General features: G+C 38.6%; 5 protein-coding genes and 1 non-coding gene across 6 annotated transcripts; 2 read left to right on the top strand and 4 right to left on the bottom strand.

Moving 5' to 3' along the window:
* The first annotated feature begins 130 nt into the window (after positions 1–130).
* LOC110764741 (mechanosensitive ion channel protein 10) lies at positions 131–4,084 on the top strand. The gene is made up of 6 exons (XM_021967763.2): positions 131–508; positions 846–2,305; positions 2,406–2,526; positions 2,792–3,085; positions 3,159–3,361; positions 3,573–4,084. The coding sequence occupies exons 2-6, from the start codon at positions 900–902 to the stop codon at positions 3,835–3,837; spliced, it is 2,289 nt and encodes a 762-aa protein (XP_021823455.2). The 5' UTR covers positions 131–508; positions 846–899; the 3' UTR covers positions 3,838–4,084.
* Positions 4,085–4,491: 407 nt separating this feature from the next.
* LOC110764732 (uncharacterized) lies at positions 4,492–5,203 on the top strand. Its single transcript, XM_021967751.2, has one exon. It carries the CDS (start codon positions 4,705–4,707, stop codon positions 5,071–5,073), a length of 369 nt encoding a protein of 122 aa, XP_021823443.1. The 5' UTR covers positions 4,492–4,704; the 3' UTR covers positions 5,074–5,203.
* Positions 5,204–5,241: 38 nt separating this feature from the next.
* ACL5 (S-adenosyl-L-methionine-dependent methyltransferases superfamily protein) lies at positions 5,242–8,286 on the bottom strand. The gene is made up of 10 exons (XM_021967739.2): positions 7,944–8,286; positions 7,782–7,848; positions 7,585–7,679; positions 7,011–7,113; positions 6,574–6,662; positions 6,287–6,443; positions 6,124–6,199; positions 5,938–5,996; positions 5,713–5,849; positions 5,242–5,620 (listed from the first exon to the last, which is right to left on the bottom strand). Exons 1-10 carry the CDS (start codon positions 8,117–8,119, stop codon positions 5,539–5,541), a joined length of 1,041 nt encoding a protein of 346 aa, XP_021823431.1. The 5' UTR covers positions 8,120–8,286; the 3' UTR covers positions 5,242–5,538.
* A 4,937-nt stretch (positions 8,287–13,223) lies between these two features.
* Positions 13,224–15,170, bottom strand: LOC110764868 (small ribosomal subunit protein uS3x). Its single transcript, XM_021967913.2, has 6 exons — positions 15,013–15,170; positions 14,747–14,894; positions 14,464–14,635; positions 13,907–13,961; positions 13,676–13,807; positions 13,224–13,559 (listed from the first exon to the last, which is right to left on the bottom strand). Exons 1-6 carry the CDS (start codon positions 15,040–15,042, stop codon positions 13,383–13,385), a joined length of 714 nt encoding a protein of 237 aa, XP_021823605.1. The 5' UTR covers positions 15,043–15,170; the 3' UTR covers positions 13,224–13,382.
* Positions 15,171–15,457: 287 nt separating this feature from the next.
* PEX10 (peroxin 10) lies at positions 15,458–18,654 on the bottom strand. The gene is made up of 10 exons (XM_021967902.2): positions 18,240–18,654; positions 18,046–18,135; positions 17,866–17,960; positions 17,549–17,753; positions 17,315–17,384; positions 17,139–17,217; positions 16,534–16,664; positions 16,223–16,314; positions 15,926–16,014; positions 15,458–15,855 (listed from the first exon to the last, which is right to left on the bottom strand). The coding sequence occupies exons 1-10, from the start codon at positions 18,471–18,473 to the stop codon at positions 15,753–15,755; spliced, it is 1,188 nt and encodes a 395-aa protein (XP_021823594.1). The 5' UTR covers positions 18,474–18,654; the 3' UTR covers positions 15,458–15,752.
* A 77-nt stretch (positions 18,655–18,731) lies between these two features.
* TRNAD-GUC (transfer RNA aspartic acid (anticodon GUC)) lies at positions 18,732–18,803 on the bottom strand. The gene has a single exon. It is a non-coding gene; the product is annotated as a tRNA-Asp (tRNA).
* Between the last annotated feature and the right edge of the window lie 18 nt (positions 18,804–18,821).

Here is an 18,821-nt window from a genome sequence, read left to right as displayed (position 1 = left end):
ACCGTAATAATATGTCTTTATTAAGCAATATTAATGTTATTAATATAAGAAAGCAAGGTAACGCTGATCCTGTTATAATCACTGGGGCATCTGACTGGTTAACTTTAATTCTTATGTTTATTTTTCCAGGAACCCCACGTGGTTAAACATTTTTATATGTCTTAGGAATTTGCATTTCCTCTAACATTTGAATCCTCTGCATCTTTCTGTCCCTGACTTCTGCAGCCATTCTTTCCTCCTTTGCTCGTTCACTTTCTCACTCTGGTCTAAGCTCCAAGAGCATCACCACAGTCTTCTTCTTTTCGAGTTTTGCAAGCATCATCACCACATCTCTAATAGCTAAGAACTCAATCAAGGCCTTATTTTGTGGGTCTTTTTTGCTTCCGAAGCTTACTTTTTTCCCAGTTGATCAATTGCTTTGCACTGTTGAATCAACAATCACTAGGACCTCCTCTTCAGCAAGTGGCCTTCCAGCTTTTCCTTGGTGGGTTCTTCGTGGACAGCACCGGTAAGTTTGATTATACATATTCAGGGAAAATAAGCACAGTCTTCCTTCCTACTGTTCTAGACAATATTTAATTTTTTATTTGATCTTTTGGCGCTAAGATAATTTCTTTGCCTGCTATTCTTAAATAGAATCAGCTTATTACAGTTTTGTTAGAAAGCCATGCATAAAGCTCAAACCTTTAAAGAAAAAGAAATGAAGATCAGAATGTGGAGTATCTACCAAAAGTGTTCTTAAAGTTCACATTTTTAAATGTGATTCTGTATTGTGTGCCTCATATTGGGTTTTTTTTTTTTGTTGAGGTTTTAATGCGAGCTCTTCTGGGTGTTTATTGTGGTAGGGTTTTAATGAAAGCCACAGAGAAGAGAAAGCTTTAAAAGGTTGCGAAGTAAGCATGTCGGAGAAGCATTCTGCCAATGGAGGTGAAGTTGTATTGGAAGTTCGAACCGAAGATAGCATTGGAGCAAAAGGGTCTTCTTCAAAAGGCTCGGAATCTTCTGCCCCCAAGCCAAGCAAAGTGGGCTCACCCGCCAAAGGGTCCACTGAGTCCAGCACTGGGGTTTCTAAGTCAGTCCCAGTGAGCTTCCCTTCCCCTGAAATTTCAAGATCCAGTCCCGGTAAGCCTCCCAAGATCCCCACCGCAAATGAGACCCTCACTAAGAGAAAATCATTCACTAGGTCAGGTTACTCCAAACCCAAGTCAAGGTTTGGTGAACAATCAGCACCCATTGATTCCAATATGTTTGAAGAGAGTGGTTCAGATCAAGATGGTGCAAAGTCCCCCTATTCCCCATATAGGGGTTCATTCAATAGGGCTTCCCCAGGGACTAGGACTGTTTCAATCTCTTCGAGGGTACCAGTGATGCCGTCTCCGGGCAGGGTCAAAGAGCAGGAGGATGAAGAGATTTACAAGAAGGTGAAGTTGAGTAGAGATAAGCATAGGAAAGTGAAGACTAAGGTCTTGTTCGAGTGGGTTGTTTTTCTGGGCATTCTGGCTTGTTTAGTGTCTAGCTTGACCGTCGAGAAATTAGAGAATTTTAACATGTGGGGGTTGGAGGTATGGAAATGGTGTGTGCTTGTGATGGTGATATTCTGTGGCATGTTGGTTACAAACTGGTTTATGCATTTCGTAGTGTTTGTCATTGAGAGGAACTTTTTGCTTAGGAAGAAGGTGTTGTATTTTGTTCATGGAATGAAGAAGAGTGTTCAGGTTTTCATTTGGTTGGCTTTGGTTCTTCTCACATGGCTACTGGTGTTCAATGGTGGCGGGGTCGAGCGGTCAAAGACTTCCACCAAGATTTTGAATTACGTCACATGGACTCTTGTTTCCGTTCTTATTGGGGCATTTTTGTGGTTGTTAAAGACTTTGTTACTTAAGATCTTAGCATCTAGTTTCCATGTGAACACCTTTTTTGATAGAATCCAAGAATCAATTTTCCATCAGTATGTTCTTCAGACACTTTCAGGGCCTGCACTTATAGAGGAGGCTGAGAGGGTTGGGAGATCACCGAGCACTGGGCAACTGAGTTTCAGGACGACAAAGAAGGCTAAAGCTGGGAAGGAGAAAGAGGTGATTGATATGGGAAAGCTTCAGAAGATGAAGCAAGAGAAGGTTTCAGCTTGGACCATGAAGGTATTGGTGGATGCAGTTTCTACTTCAGGGCTGTCGACTATCTCCCATACATTGGATGAGATGGAACATGGAGGGGTTGAACAGACAGATAAGGAGATTACCAATGAGATGGAAGCAACTGCCGCTGCCTATCACATTTTTTTGAACGTTGCGCCAGCTGGTTCCAAGTGAGAAAGACCACCTTATTGTTTAGTGGTTACTTGTGATATTCTGGTGCCCTTTTCATATGTGTTATTTTTTTATTTTAACTATCTTACATCTGACTAGGTACATAGAGGAGGAGGACCTCATGAGGTTCATGATTAAGGAAGAGGTGGATCTTGTGTTTCCGCTGCTTGACGGAGCAGACACTGGACGTATTGACAGAAATGCTCTAACAGATTGGGTGGTAAGACCTTTTATTTTTATTTGTCTTGACTTCCACATTGAGTGGTAGTTATTGATTCTGTAGTCATGGAGTTCTACTTCTGCATCATGCATATAAATGCCCTATTATGAAATCATGCATATCTTTCAATCTAAAAGCATATAGCAGGGGATGGAGAAAGAGAATTTGGTAACTTTGAGTCTGCTTCTGTTTACAGTTTTTCCCTTCATCTTCTTGGCAAAATGAAATAAGAGGTGAAACATATTTTACCTTCTGATTTATGCAGGTGAAGGTCTACAATGGTCGCAAAGCATTAGCTCATTCTTTAAATGACACCAAAACAGCTGTAAGGCAATTGAACAAACTTGTGACTGGCCTCCTGGTTGTTATTACCGTTGTAGTGTGGCTTCTATTGATGGAAATTGCAACCACAAAAGTGCTTGTCTTCCTCTCATCACAGCTCGTAGTGGCAGCTTTTATGTTTGGAAACACTTGCAAGACAATATTTGAGGCTATCATTTTTGTATTTGTAATGCATCCATTTGATGTTGGTGACCGCTGTGTTGTTGATGGCATTCCGGTAACTTTCACTACTCTTATTTCATTATGTGGAGTTTACTTAATCAAATTTCTAACACCTGGTAACCTGACAGTTGATGGTTGAGGAGATGAACATCTTAAACACAGTCTTCTTGAAACTCAATAATGAAAAGATTTACTATCCAAATTCCGTTTTATCCACAAAACCCATCAGCAATTATTACAGAAGTCCAGATATGGGCGATGTTGTGGAATTCTCGATTGCTTTTATCACCCCGGTGGAGAAGATAGGCTTGCTGAAAGAGAAAATAAAGAAGTGAGTTAATTGAAGCTTTTACTTGTTTTTTATGTTTAATTTCTTCTCAAATAAACTTATATGTTATGCTACTCGACTACCAATCACAATTGCTATATCATACAGACTGCACTGCACATTCACACATGATTCCACTTGAGTGGACAGTCTAGCATCAATTTGTACTGCTGCTCTGTGTTTACTCTTTTGCGATTTCCTTTTGCTTGTTCAGGCATTTGGAGAGGAACTCGCAACATTGGCATCCTAACCACAATCTGGTGGTGGTTGAAATTGAAAATCTGAATAAGTTAAAGATGGGTCTCTATGTGAATCACACTATGAACTTTCAGGAATTTGGAGAAAAGAATAAGCGGCGAACTGCACTAGTCATCGAGTTGAAGAAAATATTAGAAGAGCTAAACATCAGATACTATCTGCTGCCCCAAGAAGTTCATATAACTCAAACTAAAATAGATGCAACTTTTGCCAGCAAATGATTTACTGCGGGGTAAAAAGAAGACCTCTTGATGATTTTACTTCTTTTCCTTTAGTTAGTAGAATTTTGGACGTGGACCCACCATTTTTAGCAGACTGATGAGATTACTGCTGTGGATTAGATTTGGAATGAATATGATATGAAATGTTGTTTAGTTTCTATTTTTCTAATCTCTGTACTTTTTGGGTTTTGAATGGTGACTTTAGACTTATTAATTTGAAGAAGGCAGTATATTTTAACTGGATTAATGCCCCTATGTTTAGCTGCTCAATTTATGTTTCTTCAGAGAAAAAGTATAGTTTTCTGGATTTACATGGAAAAGTCTTCAGGTATGTCTGCAAATTTTGAAAGCTCAAATCCTGGAAGGTGTTGGCAGATGAGTTTGATAACAACAAACAATGGTGATGCTTATTGGTCACAGACCATTAACCTCACTTTTTACATTTATTTTATTCTAACGCTACAAGAAGTCTCTGCCCCTAGAGTCAATTGATCATTTGTAAGCTAAACTCCAAAAACTGAGTTTTCTATTCACTGAGGGGCACTTAAAAGCCCAAATGAGCACATGACGTGGCATGACAATCCAAAAGCATATGTGGCCTGCCAAGTGCCATGCATATATATGCAATGCTTTCTCAATGAAATCCTGAATTCCAGTTTCAAGAGGGAGAGGATCAAATCTAGGGGATAACCTTATCCTTCAAACCCAGGTAGAGATTTTGCCACATAGGATAACTCTGAAGAGACGCATCAGCTGAAAATCTCTAATTTCCACCCCCCATTTCATTGCCTACACTGCTCATCCAATACCAACACCTACACTTGCATTCTAGGCAAAGAGAAAATCCATTAGCTAGCACCAAAAGAAATGGCTTCTGCTTCAATGGCTATCCCACTGATGTCTGCCACCCAAAACAGACTAAACCAGTCTAACTCTGCATCACTGTTCAAATCAGTCCCAGTCAGGCCATCAAAGAAGGCTGCTTTTGTGAAGCCGAAGTCCAAAGGCATGCTTAAGGTGGAGGCCTCTTTCAAAGAAAAGGCAGTGACAGGCCTAACAGCAGCTGCATTGACAGCCTCCATGGTGATACCTCAGGTGGCTGAGGCTGCAGGCTCTGGCCTCACACCCTCTCTCAACAACTTTTTGCTTAGCATTGCTGCTGGTGGAGTTGTGCTTACAGCCATTATAGGAGCTGTTGTTGGGGTCTCTAACTTCGACCCAGTTAAGAGAACCTGAAGGAGAGGTTGAAAATATTTCCTCAATTATCTGTCTTTTCTGTTTTCTGTATCTTTAGTATGTTGTGTAACTCCGGATGATTGTATGAAATATGTTTTTCAAGCGAATAGATTTTGATTGTTTATAACAATTAATTAGATAAAGCCACTGTGGGCTTCAAACACTTGCTAAGAAAATGAAAGCTTTCTAATAAGGAATGGAGGAATGCCTCATCATGTTTCATTCATAAAAGATAACTTGAAAAAAAGTCTCTCACTTTGAATCCTATGAACAACCCAATGAAGCTAACATATTCTAGTGTAAAACCAAATGCTGCAAACAATTGTTGTTTTTTTTTCTTTTCTTTTGTTCTTTTGAAGAAATCAGTGACTGTCAAACTCCCATTCTTCATCACTTTGGTGTTTTTCTTTTTTGGTTTTGTTTTTGTTGCTGTACAGCAATTCCCCCAACCTGTGGCTTGAGACCTCAGTTGATGCGGTAAGCCACCCCATGTCCATGAATAAATCTTGCATCTTCCTCGGTGTAGACATGAGTTTCGTTCAACAGCCTAAAATGGCACAATATTATCCCATTAATAAATTGATTTTGAGCAATAATTTCACGGCATAATTTGTATGATGGTGAAGGAAGTGATCTTACGATAAAGAAACAGTTTTGTTCATGGTTGCAGAGGAGATGAACAAAGCACCATTCAAATAGTTCAGTTCCCCATCAATTCTTTCCTCTATCCTTCTGTCCATTTTCTCAGCATTGATAGAGAACGGTTCGTCCGAGGCCTGATTACAACAACATTACACATAATTATAAACTCATAATCAAAATGATCAGTACAAATTAAATATTAATGCGTTTGAGTTCACATACCATAACCCATCCCCATGTATCTGCAAAAGATGGTATGTGAGCTGCATATGCCACCACATCTGCAAAAAACATGTTTTAAAAAATAAGACCAGGGAACATAAGCTAGCTTTTTGGGTTGAATATATACATCCATACATATATATATGTATATATGTGTGCGAGTGTAAATGTAGGGTAGATACTTACACTTGAAGACCTGTTTGATTGTGTTGAAAATGGAGGTGAAGACCTCTTTGTGGGTGAAAATGCCTGCTGGTCCAGCCTGCATGTCAAACAGAATATATGTTTTATGTTTCTCAAACGTTGGTGTAAAAAATTGAAAGAAAAAAGACATAAACTGATCATCTACCTGGGTGACAAAAATGCCACCGTGATTAAGCTTAGGTTTGAGAATTTGCTCATAGAAAGATTTTGTGTAGAGTTGATAGCAAGGCCCTCCTTCAACTGGGTCTGCTAAGTCACCTACTATGATATCGAATTTTTCGCAACTCTTCTCCAGTTCAGCCCTGTAACCAAAATAATAAGTCTGGTTATTATAAGACATTAATTGGGCTAACCACATATCTTCGCAAAATTGAGAGAGTTTTCAAGTTCGTATCGTTTTATTTATAAAAAGCAAGAATTATGTAAACTTACTTGGCATCATTTATAACAAGATTAAGCTTCTTGTGAGAAAATGCCTCCTGATTCACCGTCAAATGTCTGCGGCAGAAATCAACCACCTCCTGCAATATGTCACGTGGCCCAAATTTTTTATTTTGCTGTCCAATGTCATATCAACAATATACGTATCTACAATGATTTTATTTTACACAGAAAACTTAAGACATTCCCTCAGCTTTATTTGTTGAGAATTTGTTTTAGTATGAGCACCAACGAGCTTTATTTGTCGAGTGCATACTACAATCACATCGTATATTTTGTACATGTGTTATAATATAAGCGGATATTTATTGATATTATTTCCTAAAATGAGATAAAATAAATCATATCATAACACGTACTTATATTAGAATAAATTCTCAAAAAATAAAGCTGGTCCACCACTTGATGAGAATAAAAGAAAGAAATACCTGATCGATGTCACACATTACCACTTTGTCCAGTAATTTGTGTTTGAGAGCTTCTCTTGCGGCTGACCCTTCTCCACCTCCCATTATAAATACAGTTTTTGGCCTGCACATTCTCAATCTCATTTGCTTAATTAAAGGTAGAATAGAAGCAAACGAATATGAATCAATTTTTATACCCCATACACACAAAAAAAAAAACAAAAACAAAGAATACAAATCAATTTTTGTCACACCTTATAAATGTTTTTATTTATTCCCATCAATCAAAATGTAAGAAAATCCTCTGAGAAGTGATTGAAAACTAAAAAACCACGCTTTATAATTAGATCCTCTGCTATTCTTAATTCATTGGAATGACATCTCCCTACAATTTATAAAATTAAAACAAAACAAGAAAGTATTAATATTTCTAAAAACATTCTAAGTTACTAACGATTAGAATATAGAGCAATAAAGCAAAGGGTTTGTAGCTCGGTTATCATTCCAAGTCCCCATCTCCTTATATGGGTTCGCTTGTATTTAAAAAAAAAGAGAAAAAAACCATGTTACAAGGATGAATGTTTAGAGGACTGACTTAGGGTGGCATAAGAGAGCAGGATGTATCAAGCATTCATGGTAAATAAATTCGTCCACTTCTGCACTCTGCATCTTTCCATCAATCACCAAAACCTGATTCAATTAAGATATAAATACAATATTATTAGTATCACAATTAGCAAAAACGACATTATTAATTATTAATTGCACCTTTGAAAGACGACATTCACAAACCTTCCCAAAACGCTTTGTATCCAACAAGGCTATCTCTTGAAACTCGCTCGTCCCTTTATGCAGCACTCTGTAGTGATAGAGCCACAGACAAAAACAAAGTCTCAAATAAAACAGAGAAACAAGAACACACGTACTTAGTTAAGGAAGTGGAATTATACAAACCCATTGACATTGAGAGCAAACGACCATTTGAGATCATCGTCAATTGTTTCTTCGTACCAGGAACCTTCTCTGTCTAAGTGGCTGTTACCATTAACATTAAGTACAAGTTTAGGATCAAATTTTTGGGTCAAGTTAGAGAAACCGTTTGCATGGAAAAACTCGACGGCTTCACCCATTTTAATTAGAGCAAAAACACAACACAGACAAGAGATTATGGAGGAAATTAGTAGAGAGACTGATGAAGAAGTCTAAAGAAGAAATGAGATAGAGAGAGAGGGTGTGGTTTGGAGGAGGTTGGCATAAGGAGAGAGGGGAGGGGCTTAGCTGCTTTATATAGTGCCACAGTAACTCTCTCTCTCTCTCAAGACAGCCACTTTAGAAAAACCCCCACTTTAATAAATTAAATATATAAAAAAAAAACTCCACACACTGCTGGTAATTTAAACCAGGAGGATCTATATAGTATTTGTTGCACGGGTAATGATTTTGTCAGTAGCTAGCAGCATCACGAACTTTCTGTTGCCCTTCACACCAGCAGAATTACTATGCAAGCCCATGCCTGGAATATAAAAATCTAAACTTATCATAATGAAAAGCAGACCTAAGGAGCGGGCAACTATCCAATCTTCACTCAAATGGAGTTATTTCCCTTCGTTAACTACTTCAAACGGTGTAGCTACCTCGGCCCTTATTTCCCTTAAGGCACTAAAGATAGATGCTTAACCTTTCCCGTGTTCAGGCGATGGGGACTTATTTTATTTTATGAATTCATGATTTGATACTCGACTACACTACAACTCCCGTTAGGAGATGAAGGCTGCTCTGTTATGTTAACAATCTAAACTTGTATTGAAATTCATAGAATTGAGTATGACTGGTTAACCACATTGAATTATGATTACAAGTTTTAGAAACACGGCAAGCCAAGTTCGCAATCTTTGCAAAACGTGTTAGAATTGCAAACTAGACTGATTTCTTTGACAGAAGGAGGGCGTGAGTTGTTGTGTGGCCAAAGCACGGTTAAATGTACAAAACTAACATGCGGTGGTTTTGTGTTACACAATTAACATGTTTATACGTGTTATAATATAAATATACTGATTGCACCACATGATACATGACGATGTAAATGTTAAACCGAACAATTACACGCATGGAGATGAAACCCACTATGGATTTTATGGGATGGCCTGCCTTATTTATATATTTGTTTTTTTCTTTCGGCACCCACCCGTGGGGATGGATGGGTGACTTATCCATATTGCTAGGCTTCTGGTCACTCGCCAACAAACACGAAGTTGGCCTGTGTAGTAGTGGGGTGTACCCATGTCCCACTAAGCAAAAGCCTGGGAGGGGATTATATTATGGGCCCCACGCCATTGGGATTTCTTGTGGGCCCAACATCAAATGTGGATTTTGCTTAAGGGCCCCACATTACACTATAGAGAGAGAGAGAGAGAGAGAGAGAGAGAGAGAGGGCTCATTGAGCGTGGGGTGACTCCACTAAGCGTATATTTGTTTGTGGAACACCCACTCTTTGACACTACGTTTTCCTAAGCTTCCTCATCATCTTCCTCCCCATCCCATGTTTTTTTTCCTTTTTCTTTCCTTTCTTTATTATTATGTGCATTATGATTTCTTTCATGCCATCTCTCAAATGACCAAATGACCCACTTGCCTTCAAGCTATGCTAAAACGCTAAAAGCCTTTGGCTTTTGTTTTTGCTTGCACGAGTTCCATTTTAAATTTAGACAACCATTAGGGAACTTAAAACAATATGGTTGCAAAGAGAAATGCTAAAGACACCAAACAAGTTTTCAAACTTTGAGATCTTATTCTATTTTAAAACATATACGAATTCAGAGACGGAATTAGAAATTTATCACTACGGAAGTACAACAATGAAGCTTATAAGATTAAATATGAACAAGTGAACATCATTCTCCTTTACCTTTACTTTATAGAATGTCTTTTGAGACATCTTATCAAACACCTTGTCCCTGCACTTAAAAAACCTCAATAACATTGGGGGTCAAATAGCATATTCAATTGACCCGCATATAAAAATTTTGGTGACGTTTTTTCCTTAAAAGCTGCAAGCCACCGCTATGTGCCACATGTCTGTCCATGAGGATTTGTTGGAACAATGCTCGAAGCCCATGTCTTATTGCTTGAATGGAGTTCTCATGTTAAGTGAAGTTTTTAATAGTCAGAAAGCAAATACCAAAGAGAGGAAAAGAAGGATACAAGTTATAATGCTATAGCTTGTGCAAGCGTTACACGTTAAGTATCATTTTTCATGATTTTTATTGCCCTAATCTCGATCTGTTTTTTGTCCATTTGAGATTATATAAGTCGTTAAAAGCGGAACATATTGCCTCTAATTATTTTTTCATTGCCTTTTTTATTTATTATTATTTATAGTACAAATGATATTCTACTTTAATCTAATCTAAACTACGGAGGAGGGGGATTCGAACTCGAGTGCATATCCGCTCTAACTAACTTGACTAAAATCATGTTTGTATTGCCTTTGAAGGCTACAATTTAGATTTTAGCTTGAAAAAGCAGAATGGTCATAACCTTAGTTGAGAGACAAGGGTCACAGACAACACAAGATGATTAAATGAAAACCCATGAGGCGTTGTGGTCTTTGTTCATTGTAAGGGCGGCTCACAGTGATATATTTAGTTTAGGGCTTTTTATTTGTTTTGGTTGAATTAATATTAAAAACGTAGCCAAAGGTAATTAGTCTACCTTTTAGTTGCTGTCTTTGTGAAGTAAGTAAGTCAATGGCTTGGCTTGCTTTCATATAGTCTAATAGATTGTGGTTGGCTCCCCACACCAAGTCAAAGCTTTTTCAAATTTCTATACATTTTCCATGGAAAAAATACTAATCCCCACACCAAGTCAAAGCTTTTTCAAATTTCTATACATTTTCCATGGAAAAAATACTAAGGTCAACATATACAAACGTTTATATTTACAAGAGTCTAGTAGATAATGATCATTTGTGTCGTGGCATTTCATTATGTTCAAGTTACTCTGCAATTTTATACTAGGGTTTTGTGTCTTTTAGATATTTACATGGAGAAGAGATCAACCTTTTAGGTTAGCTGGTGGTGGCAACTTAGATTATAGCTAGGAGGAAGACAGAGACCAGTAACATGGGAAACCCTAAATTTGGTTCCAAGAGCAAGACAAAAGATATAAGATTATGCAAATGGGATAATATTCTTAGATTTGTCAATTCAAAGTTAATGAGAAATGACACACAATTGCTATTAATCTACGTACAAATCCACCAAAACAAAACATTAAAAAATAAAGGAAGGAAGCAAGCAGGCCCATTTATATCATCATCACGACTCTTGTTGGTTTGCATTTGGCCTTCCCAATTTAAAATTGTCTTTTTCATTTTGGGTCACTAACACATTGAGTGATGAAGGCGTGCTTGGTGTTGGTGCTCCCCACTATTACCAGGAAAATCTCTCTCTCTCTCTCTCTCTCTCTCTCTCTCTCTCTCTGTGCAAGCAAAATACCTTTCTTCTTTTTCCCCCGATTGGAATTTCCTTGAAAACAAAATGGGATTGAGGACAAAACCCAGTGTCAATTTTCAACCTTTTATCATTTTTGGTAATATGGGTTGCTCACCATGTAGTTGTCGTAAAAAGGGCAATGCACTCGAGTGACATGCCGTCACATTGTCTTGCACACGTGCTCTTTCTTAGTTGCTGGAAGATGACCTACAAATGATGTCAATCTGATAAGCTTTTTTATTTTATTTTCTTCAAGGTTTTATTACCAAGTGGCTGAGTGAGTGTAGAATAATTGTACATCATACAATGTATACATGCTCTTGAGTTGAGAGATTATAATTACTAAAGAGAACTCAAACAAAGCGTTAGTGTTAGTGAAGAAGAGGGACCAAAACTCAAATTGGCTTCCTTCCTTCCTTCCGTGATATGGACGGAAGCCTGCATTGGATTTTCAGTGGTAGAAAAAATAAGGTTATAGTGATCCAGGCCTGCATAAAAAAGAAAACCTGTGGCCTCAGTCACACCCGCTTGCTCAATTAATAATATCACACCTTTTTATTTTATTTTTCCTGTTAATTGTTTAATCCCGAAAACAGTGTAATAACATGTTTAATGTTGAATTTTTTTAAAAAATAAGCAGGTCTAATTTCTTGGATGAATAAGTATTTATCTCAGATAAGATATGTCTGGTCTGTATACATTGGATGTGTGTTTTGTGTGTTGTGACCTATGAGCCACTCATCGAAATCAAACCTTGTTTTCTCCAGTTTTTGCCCTTTGGAAGAAACCAACACAGAACAGTTTTTTGATTTTAAAATATTTTACCATAGATGAGATCAGATTTTTCCTTTATTTTTATGAATTTGAAAACATCACATTTTGCAGCTGAAACAATTTGAAACATGTCCTAGTGAAGCCCCTCCTTGTAAATGTGGTAGGTCAAGATGATAGAAAGTGAGAAAGCGCAATGGTTGCTATTGTTCATCTCTTAATTATACTTTGAAAGATAATGCCAATAACATGTTCTCGAAATTAGCTGTTTGAGAATCCGTATCACACTGCAAAGAAATAGCAGAAACGTCGATCGATAACCCATGATCCATGCGGACTTTAGTCCAATGTCAATAACCGGTTACACTTTAAGATTTTCTCGAAATTAGCCGATTGCAGAAAGATGATCCATGCGGACTTCAAACCAATGCCATGACCCATATCATGGCTTTAATCCAATGCTATGGCCCATTCCCAAGTAGGCGTTGTAATTGTTTTAGGGCTACCTAAGCCAGTAAATTACCCAGCCCACTGTCGTAAATTACCAAATGCAATTAACTTAATGATTTCTTTAACCTTAATAAAAGACGATCAATTCAATAGGCGTAGAACCTTAACATTGCATATGAAGTCGGAAGTATCAATCCCGTATTTTGCTTCAACAAACTCATTTCCTTTTTCCAAAACAAACCATCCACATAACATTTGTGTACCTCAAATTTGAAAGGCCAACATATTCCATAAAAGACCAAATTGCTTTATTTTAAGAGAATCATATAAAAACTTACCACGAGAAACATCCATCCATATAAAGATTTACTACATGCCTTGCCTCTGCCACTAACTAAAAGAGCTCACACCCATAACTTTTTTCACCTGGGTCGGGATTAAACCCCACCAAAACCAATATACATAAAGCAGCAACAGCGAGTTAAGTCACCAGCCCTCATTCATAAAAACAAAAACAAAATTTAAGTGAAAAAACCTTGAAATATGCAAACCTGAGGAGTTAATCAAAACAACAATATAGTAGTATTCCTCTCCTGATTTCAACAAAAAAACTGTTGCTACCATAACATAATACTACATAAAACATTGTCGGAAACAACCACCAACAACGGAATTCAGTTTAAGCTACTGCAACTGGAGGAGCCTCTATGTTGACTGCCGCCACTGGTGGAACTGGAAGATATTGTTCTTCCTTGGGAGAGTGGATGGTCACCAAATCAGGCAATGGGGTCATTGGTCCCTGCTTGCCCTTAGGATCCCAGTCGAGCATGATCTTCACCTTAATACCAAGCACACCCTGTCGTATTCCCAAGAAGAAAAAAAAAATCACTTAATTAACCATACTAGTCAAAAGGAAAAAAAAAATACTGAACCCTTCGGCTAATACAAAATAGCAGTTTGAAAGAAGGTAACCTGTCTAAGAAGAACATGTCGCACAGCAGAGTCAATATATTCATTGACGGGCTGACCAGATGATATCATGTAGCCATCCTTAAACTTCATTGACTTGGCACGCTGTGCCCTGAGCTTTCCACTCACAATAACCTATGTCAAGACAAAAATTAGTTTTTCCCGAACCATCCTAAGTCCTATGAGAAAGAACTAAGGTTTCCAAATGGAAAAACAAGGAATCTTATGGCATACCTCACAACCCTTTGCCCCACTCTCCATGACAAATCTCAGCACACCATAGCAAGCCCTAAAAGAATGAAAAAACTTTAGCTTTAACACATAACATTATCATATAAATAAATGTAAGTACACCCTAGTGCAGCAATTCAGGTAGATGCAGGAGAATATTCCAAACTCCAAGAACCTTGAGATTAGCACAAGAAGCCTGACAAACTCCACCCGGGGTTATATTTGAGCATTGATTCGAAATCAACCCCAAGTCTTATGCAGAAACGGCATAAAGGGAAATGGAAACAATGCTCATGCCCCACATAATGTGTTACAAAACGTGAGATGGAAAACCATTAAATGATGAAAAATTTACCATCCAGTGATCATATAGCCAGGAGTGAACATACATATCAATCCTAAGCTAACATAGATGGAATGAGCAACTATAGTCATCCTCAGACACGAGTTCGGCACTTCATACATGTACATCATAAGCCTATTCGCTGAAAAGATGACTTCGACTGACATGAATTCCGAATTTAAACAAATAAAGAAAAAAACGAAAAATGGAATTGGACCTGCGAACAGCGAGGCCTCCAAGGAGCTTGTAACGGAGAGACTCAGCCTGAGCAATGGCGCAGAGACCCCTGTTGTTCACCTTCTCAGCGTATAGCTCAACGCTGTTCTCAGGGAACTTGAACCGCTTCTGAACTATGGATGTCAGCTCCCTAATCCTCCTACCCTTCTCGCCTATTCGATATATACATACACATATATTAATCAAATGAATACAAAATTATCAAATTTAATTGTAATTAATTTGATTGATAAACAGAATTATAGATCGTAGATTAGAATTACCGAGAACGTTCTGAGTACGAGTGGCTCTGATGATGATCTCAGTGCGAACAGGGGTAACCCTGACTTCGACGCCAGAGTAGCCATCCTCAGCCAGCTCTCTGGTCAAAACCTCATTCAGCTCGGCGAAGAAGACTCCGTCGGCCACAAACTATCAATTGCATAAACAAATCTACGATTAATTTATCATTTTTATGTATAATCATTTCAGATTTTAGATTTGATTGGCTAATTATTTAACTAATTCGGGGGAGTTTGTGTGTGTTTACCTTTCGCTTCTTGCTCATCTGGGTTGCCATGTTGTGAAATCGGAGGAGATGAGAGTATCCAAGACTGAGCTTCGGCGCTTTCGGCGTTTGCTTGCACAAAACCCTAATTGCTTCAGCAGAGGCGTTGCTGGATCCGAATATGTTTACTATATAAAGGGGCGGAGGAGGAGCCTGATCCGACGGTCCATTTACAAGGATAAGATCGTAATCTGCCACACTTTCTGGAACCCATTAATTTAGCCCATCATCGATTTCTTTTTTGCTCTTTGGGCGGAATAGGTGGGCTTAGCCCAAAAAGTAATTACATCATTTCTCAGTCATTGATGGAATTTGGAAGTCACTTGCGCACGTAATCGATCGACTGTCTCTAACTGTCATCTTCCTAGAAGAGCTTAAACTCATCAAGGAGTTGCATTGTTTTTTTATTTATTTGATCTTTGAACTCTATAATAACAATATAGATTAAATTATATATTTGAAGAATTATTTCGACACTCGAATAGAATCTTTGCTACGCATATTGATCTTCTATCTTCAAATGAGGCAATTACAAGCTCACAACCACCATTTTGAGGCACATAGGTGCTGCTCCATTCTATTCTAACCTATTTATTATTCTCAGTGACACACAATAACTGAATAAATATGGCGGTCGTCATTGAACAGGCGGACTAGTTGCTTGGTTGCAAGTTGATTTCCCTTTCTGTTTAGTGAAAACTGTAGTGCACCGCGATCGAATACTAGAAGTCTGAATGGTACAAGCAAACTAGGCTCGAATGAGTTATGGGAGTCCGGCAGAGGGGGCATTCAGGCTTTTCATTGCACCACTCCATAATGCAACTCCTGCAAACAGATCATGTTAAACCTGAGAGAAAGGGAGGGCCGGAGTAATGAAAATGCAAAGGGACAGTACCAGCAAAATACGTGGCCGCAAGGTGTGGCTGTTGGGTGTTGCCGATTACTCAAACAGAGTGTGCATTTGCTCATCCCACTGGCCTGAGACTAAAAGGAGGGGAAAAAAAAAAGTTTGATTCAGTCATTTAAATTATTTCGAAGAGATCACATCCACTTAGATGTACAAATAGGCGAGTGACACTTTTGCTGGATCGACCCATTCACAGAGTCACACTGCAGAAGTCATAATGTATAAAAAGTAATACAAAAGCCTCAAAAGAGGAAAAGAGTTCAGTGTCATGATTGGAATATACACCTCTGAAGTCGATGAATCAGAGACCCAACTTCCCTTGGCAGCGTCTGCTGATATCAAATGACCTTCCTCATTTAACACAGGCAAATCTCGACCTACAAACCCATAAACAAAGGTGGCAGATTGTAATTGTAGTTACTAATTGACAAAGGGAAACTGGTCTTTAATATACAATCATGAAGAATGCTTCTGTGATTGCCCTATGGGCTTAACTTATTTACTCTTACACCATATGACTGGTTTTACTTGATAGGTTGCAAGTTCTGTTGCTTCATGTGAAGACCATAAATATAAATTGGTAAGAACATACTGACCTCCAGAAGTTTGATGTGTACCAAAAGTCTGATGAGCTGAACCTGCAATAGAAGATAAATTACTCCGCCTCAGTCCTTCAGCAGCTATAATACAGAGCTGAATCAACAGGAATACGCCCAGAATTTGGTATCTGCATGGAAGCCAACAAAATAAGTCTGCATTTTATAGATAAAGAATCGCTATACAATTGCCAAATGATGTTCTGAAGCAAATGGAGGGAAAAAGCAAGAGCAGAACAAGGGCATTGACAATAAAGAAGAACAGAGAAAATTGCAAACAGATCGCAATAAGACTCAATGAAATGCACATCTTAGACATGCTCAATCTGTGGAAATTAAATTTTAGAATAAGATTGCGGACAATTTCAATCCTTTTAATCATAAAATGCGAAAAAAATACAGTCACAGGAACACTAAGACAAGTTCATGTAATGTTATACATCCCAGGAGAGGGAGCTAGTGGAGATGAGAAACCTAAGTGTTTTTGCATAGAAAATCGGCATGAAAAAATATGTTGATACTGGAAGTTCAGAGTAATCAGCAGCTGATATACCATTCTTACATAAGTGGCTAATTGAAATTCCATTGTAACATACAATCCTTACCTAGGCCTTTGGTTAGATGGTTTTCCAATGAACACATAACGAATGCCTGCTGTACGTTTTGATATATGATAATAGAGGCCTGCAGAGAATCAATAATAGCAAGAAAATTAGTTTCTCTCCCAAATCTTCACCAGAACTTTCACTTCAATGCATGAGCTTCTAAATGCAGGAATCACCTTCAAAGTAAAAGAACATGAGGTTAGCACGAATAACCAATTGCAAAAATTCACGAGCTATAGGAAGCACCTGGAGGGACCAGCATCATAGAGATATTAACTACAAAAGGGATTCAACCCAGGTTATCTGATCACCAATCAAAGCTAGTGACATTCAAAGATTGAAAAACAAGATAACAAAAATCCTAACCCGCAATCAATTTATAAGTAAAAATAAGAGGTGGTTAAGTATACCGTAGGCCATCTGCGAACTAAAGAAAGCCATAATCCGTTGAATTTCTCTTTTAAACTTCTGATAGCTGAAACAGATGCGCCTGATGTAGAGGCAGTTGAAGTAGGGGTGACTGAAGAAGACTGAACTTCATTGCTCAATGAAGCATTATTGCCATAGAGCTCATCGGAATCAGCAAGTACTATGCCACGGTTAGCAGCTCTAGAACTGCGTAAAGTGAATTCGAAAAATATACATGAGTAAGCTCACAGTTTGCTGAATAGATGAGTACAAATGAAAAAAATAATTAAAAGAAAAGGCCAGGTGGGGGAGCTGGGACCTAATTCGTTCTGCAATATAAGGAAGTGCCGTCTGGTACAAAATGAAAAGTGCTCGCCTTGCTGGGGTTGGAGGCAAACCATAAGGCCCTGCAACCTAAAAACACAAGTATCAAGCATCAACTACACAAGTAACAAAGGAATTTCAAATTTGAGATAAATCAGAAGCTAAATGGATAAACCTGAGTGATGTCGCAGTACTCTTCCCCAAGAGTTTGCTGGCCTGACCCTGTTGTCAAAACGTAATAAAGCACTTGCCCAAGAAGCTTTGTCTGCCAAAAACAAGAAAGAGAGAAAATTAACTCTATGGATGGAACTAGTTATTCATATCCCAATTCACAGTGGCTGAAGTTGAAAACTTTGAAAAGGGCCCAACCTCGTTCTGGTAAGCTACAGCAGTTCTTGTACCCAAGAGGTGGCGGACGGCATCGCGGCACGCGTCGTAGACGAAGGAGGCGTACTGGTCGTCCTTTTCGGCTGCTCTCATGATCTCCGGCTGAGCCGCCAGTGGGAACCGCCGCGCCGCCCCAGGGTCGCTGCTACTGGGACCCGCTTCTCCTCCGCTCGGCCCAGCTTGCTGCCCCGACCCGGTTGCCTCGTTCCAACCCATGCTTTGTTCACTGTTTTTCTTTTTTTGGCCGAATTATGTTTTCAAGTTAGTAATTACAACTCCAATTTGGTAAACCTAAAGATTGAGACTTGAAATTTCAGTGTGCAGATACAAAGAGAGAGACAGAAAGAAAGACTCGGAAGAGTTTTTTGGTTGCTCGAGGAAGAGAGAGAAGAGGACACAGGAAAAGGATAAATTCCAATACGACGTCGTTTTACCGTAAAATGAGCAGCCAAAATGGCAATTTTTTTAAAAAAGCGCCGTTGCCGGGGATCGAACCCGGGTCACCCGCGTGACAGGCGGGAATACTTACCACTATACTACAACGACTTGGTTGTTTACGTTTCC

Source organism: Prunus avium, chromosome 1 (genome assembly GCF_965620075.1).
Source record: "Prunus avium chromosome 1, drPruAviu1.hap1.1, whole genome shotgun sequence".
Classification (NCBI taxonomy): Eukaryota; Viridiplantae; Streptophyta; class Magnoliopsida; order Rosales; family Rosaceae; genus Prunus; species Prunus avium.
This window is presented reverse-complemented; position numbering and strand designations above follow the sequence as displayed.